This window comes from Arvicanthis niloticus, chromosome 24, assembly GCF_011762505.2.
Source record: "Arvicanthis niloticus isolate mArvNil1 chromosome 24, mArvNil1.pat.X, whole genome shotgun sequence".
Taxonomy (NCBI): Eukaryota; Metazoa; Chordata; class Mammalia; order Rodentia; family Muridae; genus Arvicanthis; species Arvicanthis niloticus.
Window position 1 is genome coordinate 43,052,134 of NC_133432.1, and position 9,543 is coordinate 43,061,676.

A 9,543-nucleotide genomic window follows, 5' to 3' on the forward strand; every position below is an offset into this window, starting at 1 on the left:
TGGGCTGGAGTTATGAACAATTGTGAGCCACCAAATGGGTACTGGGAATTGAACATGGGTCCTCTGCAAGACCAACCAGTGCTCTGAAGATCTGAGCCATCTCTCCAGCCTCAGGAGAAAGTGTTTTAAAGCCACGGGCATGACATAAGACAAGAATAACTGGGTAGGTGTCAACACAAATACTTCCCTTGATTTTTTAAAAACTCTTAAATAAGCTCAGTGAAAACACAAGTGTAATTGGTGGAAGTCTCCAACTGAATAGGGTAATTAGCTTAAGGGAGAGGAATGTATCAGGATTCTGGCCATATGATAATTACTGCCTTCCAAGGTAAGCCGCAGTGGAACATATCGAGGGGCCAGCTGTTGGCTTTGAAGAGGTTTTCGGTTGGTTAATGTAATAGTTTTTAAAAGTGAATTGCTTTCATTGAACTCAAATCCTAAGTGTAAGACAAATTCTCGGAGGGAGGGGGATGCAGCCTGGATAGATAGTGGTTTCCTTTGGCAAGGAAATAAATATATCGCTGAGGGTCTTCCGTCAGTCAGTCTCATCCTGGCTCTCAGAGCGGGGGAAGGACTGGCCTTCGTCGTAGCCCCACAAGTCACCTCCTGGGTTGGTCAGAAAGGTCCTCAAAGCACTGGCTTCTCTTTCTCCCTTCTTCTCTTTTCTTGACTCACTCCTGCCTGCGAATGGACGAACAAGGCTGTGCCCCGTCTCCAAACCCAGATTCCCACCAAGACTGCCTTTCTGGACTCCCCAAGGCTTTTGCAAGTTCCCTTCATTTCAGTCTTTGAACCTGTGATTGGAGGTTAAAGTGCACCCAGGTTGGAAGGAGGAAGCTCTTAACTATAAAGGACTGAATATTCAGCTGTGATCTGGTCGCAGCTCTCTCATGAGCTCTCCATCCCCCCCCCCCCAACTTTTAAAATGCAAATCGTGTTTCTGGGGGGCTGTGTGCGTAGCGCGCAGCGCCTCAACGTCTCCAGCCATTGGTGTCTGTGTCATTACTAATAGAGTCTTGTAAACAGTCGTTAATCACGTAAGGCCGCTGGCCTGGGACTCCCGTGAGCCAACCTGTGGCGGGTCATCCCCGCCTCTACAGCCTACTGGCAAGGAGGTGGGAGGAAAGAAGGAAGAGAGGGAGGAGGCAGGACGGAGGGAGGGACTGCCCGGGAGGCAGAAGCTCAGCAAGGAGGCAGCGGAGCACCGTGGGCTGAGGTGCAGTCAGCTGCCTTTATCCCTAGCCCCCTGCGCCCCTGGCAGCCTTCAACGTTTGTCCCCAGGCAGCATGGTGAGGTCTGCTCTGGGTCCCTCGCCACCATGTACGTGAGCTACCTTCTGGACAAGGACGTGAGCATGTACCCTAGCTCCGTGCGCCACTCCGGCGGCCTCAACCTGGCGCCGCAGAACTTTGTCAGTCCCCCGCAGTACCCGGACTACGGTGGTTACCACGTGGCGGCCGCGGCGGCTGCTGCTGCGAACTTGGACAGCGCTCAATCTCCAGGGCCATCCTGGCCCACCGCATACGGCGCCCCTCTCCGCGAGGACTGGAATGGCTACGCACCCGGGGGCGCTGCCGCAGCCAACGCGGTAGCCCACGGCCTCAACGGTGGCTCCCCGGCCGCCGCTATGGGCTACAGCAGCCCCGCCGAATACCACGCACACCATCACCCGCATCATCACCCGCACCATCCGGCCGCTGCGCCGTCCTGCGCCTCCGGCTTGCTGCAGACGCTCAACCCTGGCCCTCCGGGACCCGCAGCCACCGCTGCCGCCGAACAGCTGTCCCCCAGCGGCCAGCGACGAAACCTGTGCGAGTGGATGCGGAAGCCCGCGCAGCCGTCCCTAGGAAGCCAAGGTAAGCGGTGCTGGGGCGCGCCCCAGACCCCGCGCGCATCGAGACTGTCGCGGGCTGTCTGCCAGCTCCTGGCCAGGACAGAAGGGGCAAGGGGAGAAATACAGGGGTGGACCCCTGGGGGATTTATCCCAGGAGTGTATATTTGTGCCTCGCACCCCCAGGTTTGTTTAGGGCAGAGGAATGATTTCCTCCTAAGAGTACCCCTTTGGCAATCTGGGAACACCTTCGGAAGCCCCGGTAGAGTAGTAAGCACTGTTCCCCCCCCCCTTCTGCCCCGCGAGCTGAATCGTGTCCTTGAGTTTGGCTGCCGCCGGCTTGCCTTACACGGCTCCTGGCCGAGAGGATTGGGGCGCTTGGATTTCCTTTGCCGCGCCTACTCGCTCTTCTTCCTCCATCTGAGTTACCCCCGAAAGGGGTAACGGCCAGGGAGTGTGGAGGCTGCCCAGGATCAGTTTGGCCATTAGGGCCAACTGAAGGGGTCGGTGCTGTTGGGAGCAGAGACGCTGCGGTGCGCCCCTTGAGAGAAGGCATAGCCCCCAGAAGCCTCAGAGGAAGTGGGGAACTCCAGAATCCCTGACACTTCTTTCTGCCAAGCAAAGTCTCCCTTAGGAACCCTCTCTTGGCATCCCAGAGAGCAAGGAACAGGGAGAGAAAACTTTGGGCGGACTCAGCTTCTTAAAACGTGGGCCATTTTTCTTGAACCTTCCCTTCTAGAATCTCGTGTGTCTGAAAGTGTTCTATGTTGGACTGGGGAGATTTGCCGGTCTGTGGGGCTCCTGATGTTCATGTTCGCATGTGTATAGGGGTGGGAAGGAAGTGAGCAAAGTGTGACTGGGAGTGGTATAGTAAGAGTCCCTTTTTGTTCCGTGAAGCCTTCTCCAGCTCTTTTAGCTTCCGCTTCTCTGGGTTTGCTTCTTGTTGGTACAGCCGGGCCACATGCCCGGGTTATGGCCACTTTGAGGAGGTTTATAGCCAATTACAGCCGTATAAATCAGAGCGGCACTTGGGGGCCTGTCTCTGGACACTTCTGCGTCACTGCGCACACCCCGTCAGCGTCTTGGTGGGCAATGCTGCCGAGAGAAGCCTCCAGTGGGCTTTGGCATGGTCATTTCCAAAGAGGACTCAGTCCTAAACCTGATCTCTGTGATAAACCCTCCTTTCCCAAGCCTGCCTGAAGGACAGTGAGAGGAGGATCCCCGGTAGGAGTCTTAGACCTGCGTAAGAACTTTTGCGTTCAGGGGGTGGGTGGTCTGAGACTAGGTTTCCTGGGAGGGGGAGGAGAACCTCGGGAGCCCAGGCCGCGGGGTCAGCAGATGAGAGGTCGCTGTGAAGTCCCGCGCCGAGGTGGCAAGGCCGCTGTCGGCGCCGGGCGCCCTTGTGATGTTAATGTAGGGAAGTTGTGGCCCGCAGTGGCGGAGCCCGACTCCTCTGCAGAGCGTCATCTGTCAAGGGGCAGAGGCGTGTACGCCGCCCGGCCGGCTTTGATGTACACCTTTTCAGCCAGGCCATTGTCTCTTTTAGGGCCCGGAAAGAGGGTGGTGACTTTCGCAGTCAATAATGAATTCTGACAACTCCTTCTCATTCCTCCCCTCTTCCAGCCCCCCTCCTTGGTTCCCAGGGGGTGCGGGGCGCCTACAAGGCCCTTGGGGAGCGGACCGCAGAGCTCACGGAGTTACCGTCTTTGCGTTCCTCAACCAGCCCGTGGTGCTCTCAGGGCATCATCCATCCTAAGGCGAGGACCGCTGGGGGGGACTGTTCTGCGCCTCATTTCCCAGGTCTGACGGTCTCTTTAGGACTACTAGCTCTTTGCTATTCGGTCTGCACACCTAGGAATCGGTTCTGTCGTCTTTTGTGGGGTAGGGCACTCGCGAGTGGGTTACAAGCTCCTGTGAGCCCGCTCGGGACTGGTTGGGTCCCTTTACTTCCAAAGCAGGCGCGGGGTCGGGGCCGCAGCGCCCATTCAAATGCGCCTGCGGGGCTGTGTTTATGTTAATGCGCCTGGCGGGGAAGGGGATGAAAGCTGAGGCCGCCATTTGCTCAGTAGTGGTAATTTAAACAGAATGCGGTTGTTATTAAGGCATTGAAAGCGCTTTTCTTTGATAAGATCGCCTTGTCTTGCATTGTTTGCGGCTGTGTTCCCCTTTCAGCGGCGGGGGGACCTCTCTCTGATCCCTCCTGTATCTTCCCAGGGCGCTTTTGTTGTGGTCTGCAAAGGTTTTTACCTGAACAAAGTCAGCCTGCGGGGCCTTAAACACCTCTGGGCAACTCCCACCCCTTAGATCTCCTTGTTCAACTAGGCTCTGAGCGCTAAAATCTGTTCTGATGTGAGATCTCTCCAACTTGGGACGTCCTGACCAGCCTTCAATCCAGAAGCAACCCCGACTAACCGGGTTGAATAAATAGCCAGACTCCAGCTTGATCCAGCAGTCCTGCGCTATTTGTCAAGGTCCTTCAGTAAAATAATCAATCCAAGATTTAATATGTTGACTCAATCCAATGATCACAGGTCACTTGGTCAGGATAGTTGCCACGGGGGGGGGGGGGGGAATAAATTGGGAATTAAAAAAGAAAACGTGCCCTGAGCCAAATCTGGTTGGGCAGGTGTGAAGTGTTCTTAGCATGAGGGTTTTCCTCCTGACAATATGGAGCCCGGCTCAGAATTCCAGGGCAGGACTTACTGTGTCTAGAGGTGGGGGGTGGTACTGATGACTGTTTGGGATCTGCCGGCCCCAGCATCCATCTTTTCACGATATCGAAACAAAAGGTAACTACCAGCTTACCCTGAAACCACATCCCAGGTATCTTCAAAGTGGGCTGCCTTTTCTAGTAAGTCTGAACATGTGGATATTGATATTCCTGCAGACACTGATCACTTTCCCCACCTCCCTTTCTTCTGATCCTAAATATTTGGTTTATGGAGAGGAGGGGGCTGTGTGAGAGGGTTCCGTTTCAGGCTCGTTGTGCCCCCAGGCTCACACCCTTCCACTCCCCCCAGTATCCTGTGGGTGGATATTGCCAGCCTGGGTAGTAGACACCCCCCTCCATCAGTGGATGAAGGGAAATGACTCCTGGGTTAGGGAGGTTTGTCATTACTTATGACTGATGGATTGTAGTTCTTAGCCAAGACTTCTCCTTCCTCCACAGTGAAAACCAGGACGAAAGACAAATACCGGGTGGTGTACACAGACCATCAGCGGCTGGAACTGGAAAAGGAGTTTCACTTTAGTCGATACATCACCATTAGGAGGAAAGCTGAACTGGCTGGCACACTTGGGCTCTCCGAGAGGCAGGTAAGAATCACCTTTCCTGGGTCTGGTTATTATGGCCCGGGGCAATCTAATGGGTAGCATTAGAAAGCCTGGTCAAGGGAGCCGTTGCCTACTCTCCAGATGTTCCCCACCACCACCCCACCCCCGCTCTTTCTGTGCTTTGTATTTCGACGAATCGGAGAGTTGCATGGGAAAAGCCAAGCTGATGCTGCAGTATGGAACTTCACTTGGACGAATAGAGACCGATTGAGGCCATGGTTCTCAACCCGTGGGTCGCGACCCCCAACTCACCCATCAAACGTTTACATTGTGCTTCATAACAGTAGCAAGATTATGGTTATGAGGTGGCAATGAAAATAATTTATGGTTGGGGGTCACCACAACACGAGGGACTGTCTAAAAGAAAAACAAAGGTCCAGTCTACTCATACAAACAAGAGGCAGGGGATGGAAAGATGGCTCAGGGCTTAAGAGGCACTGACTGCTCTTGCAGAGGACCAGAGTTCTGTTTCCAGCGCCCACATCAGGTGGCTCACAGTGGCGAGTAACTCTAGTTGCAGGGGGCACCCAGCGCCTCTCACTTCTGTGGATATATACAGACACATACACATACCAAAAATTAAAACAAACCCTTGAACTTAAAACAAAACAAAACAAAAGAGGCTCTACTTGGCACACGAACACTTTCTGTAGTCTAGGGAAAAGGGAAAAAATGTAAAAACAGGACAAATTCACACCCAGGAGGTTCTGGATGAAATTTCATTGCCTGCGCCAAGGTGAAGAACCTCGCAGTGCAGAAGAGCTGTGAGAGGTCAAGAGACCTGTGAAGGTCAAAAGGTGACCCACACCTGAGCTGGCCAACCATTTAAGTAGGGAATAACTTTCGGCTGGTTCCATTCCCTGCTTCTGAGTTTCTGTCTCTAGTAGAGGCTTTTTTTTGGGGGGGGGGGGAACAACTTGGGGAGGGGGTAGACAAGTAAAGAGGCGTTGGAAACACTCCCGGCTCAGTGGAGGGAGGAGGGTGACGCTGTTTCTCGGTTCTTATCTTCTTCTACCTTCTATTTTTTGTCATTTCTAGGTTAAAATTTGGTTTCAAAACCGCAGAGCCAAGGAAAGGAAAATCAACAAGAAGAAGTTGCAGCAGCAGCAGCAGCAGCAGCCCGCACCGCCGCCACCACAGCCTCCCCAGCCTCAGCCGGGTGCACTACGGAGCGTGCCGGAGCCCTTGAGTCCTGTGACCTCCTTGCAAGGCTCCGTGCCTGGTTCTGTCCCTGGGGTTCTGGGACCAGCTGGAGGGGTTTTAAACTCCACTGTCACCCAGTGACCCTTCCCATGGTCTGAATCGGCGGCGGCACAGCAATCCCAGGCTGAGCCACGAGGGGTACGGACGCTTCGAGAATCCTCAGAAGAGACCCCTCTCCTCCTACCCACAAACAACATCTGCAGATGGAGATTGAGGACAGAAAACGAGTAGGATTGTGGGCCGACCTCAGGAGAAGACATTAAAAAAAAAAAAAACAAAAAACTTTTCCCATTCTGATTCTTCCTGCCAGCAACGACAACGGAAGTGATCTTGGGGCTTCTTCATTCATGCTCCTTGCCAGGACTGGCCACAGGCACCAAGCTTTCAACTTCTTTTGCCCCAGATTTGCCTCCCAACATGGACTGTATTTCTGTTTGGAGCTGAGGAGAGAGTGAGGCTGGCTGGGGTTGGGGGTAGCAATACTTGAGCCAAGATGGCTGTTTCCTGCTGACTGCTTTCTGAGAACCAGCTGGCCGTCCTGCCTCAGGGGCAGGGATTGTTCAAACTACAGGAGCCAGAGGCAGCTAAGGTAGAAAGCTGGACTACAGAACCTGCCCCTCTCCAGGTGGTCTGTGCTTTCTTCTCTCTCCACAGATCAGGAAGGGGTGGTGGGTTCAGGGATTGTGACAGTGGGGGAGGTTAGCCAACTCCAGGCCCCTGCGACAAGGGCTTGTTTAGAAAGCCTGTCACCAGAGCTGCTGTAGTTTGAATGTATGTCTGTGTTGTAAATGCCAGAGCCAACCTGGACTTCCTGTCCCTTCCCTCATCTTTGGCTGAAGACGACCGGAATTGTTTGCTGCTGTTCGAGTCACTGATCTGTGTAACAAGCCAAGCGAGCCTTTTAAAAAGCCTTCTGGATCCATGGGTATAGAAGTTGTATGGTGAAGGGAAGTGGGGAGGGGTGGGTATCTGAACACAGCTGACTTTTATTTTGTAAAAAGACAAAGATAAACGAACGTTAACAGATTCCAGATCCTGAATTTTATCTTCTTTGGATTTTGACTGAACTTATTTTTTTTTCTAGGAAATAAAATATCTTTTCTGGTTGCAAGCTAGAAGTGTAGGGGTGGTGGTGGGGTGGTAAGGAAGAGGTAAAGTAAAGAAGGTTGTGTGGGCAGCCGATTTTTTACCCAGAAGCTTCAGAAGCTGAAGGAGCACGTCCTGAGCACCCCCCCCCCCACGCCTCAGTCCAGCAATGGGCTGAGGAATGTGTTGTTTTCCTGGGGGTGCCTTTGGGCAAAAAGCTTGTCACCACGGCTAGCTGCTTCCCAGCTGCTGCAGACCCATTCGTGGGGGTGGGGTGAGAGGGCTTTAGCTCTCTTCTCAACGTTTGTAAGGCAACTCCTTCCATTAGCGACCCCCAACCAATCCTGCGGCGCTCAGGTATGCCCCTTAGCCCATCGAATTGGGCGCAGCACTGACTAATATTTTTCTGTTCTTTCCAGACAACAATTTCATGGCATATATAGTCTTCTGAATTCCTAGGCATTTACACTCCTTTCTAACTACCCGGAATGATAGTATCTTCCCAACCCCACCCCCACCACACACAAGAATTCAAGATCAGAATAAGATCCAAGTGGTGGCTGCCTATCTGGCGGATCTGCTGCGTCTCCTGAGTGTCTGGGTCCTCCGGCAAGGCCAGAAAGAAAAGCTCTCCCACCTCCAGTTAGGATTAAGCCTTGCCCTAAGGTACAGGATTCACACGGAGGGAGGAGGCAGGCAGGGCAGGGAGACTCATCCACCACCCCACCACCCTGTAGCACCTCCCCAATTTCTCCACTCTTCCAGGTGGCGAATTTGCTAGAAGATTGAGAAAGGCGTCTTCAGTAGGAAAGGAAGGGTGTTGGCCACTCAGGGGGAAGCTGCGTGGGCGTCTGCGGGGCGGGGGCTCCCCAGGTTCAGGGCCAGGTGATCCTCGTTGCCCCCAGGTGCTTCCCGCCCCAGCATGGATCGCAGCCCTGCGCGCTGGCCGCGCCCACACGCCAGCTCCTTGCCGGCGGCGCGGTTGCTATGCGTTGCCGTGAAACGCCTGTCAATAAACTCTGTTTGGACAGTGGAGCAAGAGCACAAGGGTTGTTTGCTTAGTGGTTAGAGGTTCAAAAGTCGGCATTGTCCCGCTGCACGCGATTACAAGTCCCCCCACCCACCCTTCCCGGGGCTCGTCCCCCTCTTGGCCCAGAGATGATGGGGGGGGGGAGTTGGGAGGGGACGCTCTGAAACGCAACCGAGCTCTCTGTAGCAGACCCTCCCCCTCTCCTGCTTTCTGTAGCCTGAGCCTCCCAGTCCAAGGGAGGGAGGTGGGGGAAAGGCCCTCCCGGGCCAGTGACGCTACAGAGAGCTTCAGACCCAGAGACACTGTGTCATCGCTAAAGCCAGCTGGAGGAAACGTGGGATGTGGCGCAAACTGGCAGCGCAGCCTCAGTTCAGAGAGACTTGTACCGGGAGCTTGAGGCTGTTTTAGAGCGAAGAATCGAGAGGCTCCAGAATGCTCCAGCTCCGGGCTCATGAGACAGCCTGCTCTGGACTCGGGCCGCTAGGAGGCGCCTGTGCTCTGGGAAGAGATGGGGCTTGGTCTGTGATCCGCGTCCTTTGCTTGGAGACACCTGGAAAGGGTTCCAGATCATGCCCAGCTAAAAAAATTCCAGCCTCTCCTCACCTCAGCTGTTGTTACACCGAGGCACCCGAGACCTCCCAGGATAGTTCTGGGCTTGTAGAAAATGAGTTAGGATTGAAGGGGCAGGGATGGGACATAACTCACTAACAGCTTAGTATGTGAGAGAAGGGTCAGTCCCCAGAGCTCACCGTCCAAACGCCCAAGTTCAGACTAAGGCACCTGAGGGAGATTCTTGGACCTGTTGACTTTAAGACAACAAACCTGAAATAGAGATTCTTCACCATTCTAAAAGAACCCCTTTGCACCGTTTCTTTTTTTTCTTTTTAAATTTACAGTAGCCTGGAGAGATGGCTCAGTGGTTAGGAGCATTGGCTGCTCTTCCAGAGGATAAGGGTTCGATTCCCAGCCCCACAAGACAACTCAAACCCTTCTGTAACTCCCCCCACTAGTTCCAGGGGCTCTGCCACCCTCTTCTGGCCTCCACAGATGTAGCCTCCAC

The 9,543-nt window shown here is 53.9% G+C and overlaps 1 protein-coding gene across 2 annotated transcripts; it reads left to right on the forward strand.

The window, feature by feature from the left end:
* Positions 1–927: 927 nt before the first annotated feature.
* Cdx2 (caudal type homeobox 2) lies at positions 928–7,352 on the forward strand. 2 transcript variants are annotated; one of them, XM_076923913.1, is made up of 3 exons: positions 928–1,856; positions 5,001–5,142; positions 6,203–7,352. In XM_076923913.1, exons 1-3 carry the CDS (start codon positions 1,319–1,321, stop codon positions 6,351–6,353), a joined length of 831 nt encoding a protein of 276 aa, XP_076780028.1. In that variant the 5' UTR covers positions 928–1,318; the 3' UTR covers positions 6,354–7,352. The 2 variants fall into 2 exon arrangements, with proteins under 2 accessions (XP_076780028.1, XP_076780027.1); XM_076923912.1 differs by having other exon boundaries at positions 943–1,856; positions 5,001–5,146.
* Positions 7,353–9,543: the final 2,191 nt, after the last annotated feature.

Excerpts from the sequence above, each read along its gene's own strand:
- Cdx2 (XM_076923912.1), top strand. The coding sequence starts at position 1,319 with ATGTACGTGAGCTACCTTCTGGACAAGGACGTGAGCATGTACCCTAGC. Across the intron at positions 1,857-5,000 it reads GCCGTCCCTAGGAAGCCAAG|TGAAAACCAGGACGAAAGAC; the intron begins GTAAGCGGTGCT and ends CTTCCTCCACAG. Across the intron at positions 5,147-6,202 it reads TTGGGCTCTCCGAGAGGCAG|GTTAAAATTTGGTTTCAAAA; the intron begins GTAAGAATCACC and ends TGTCATTTCTAG.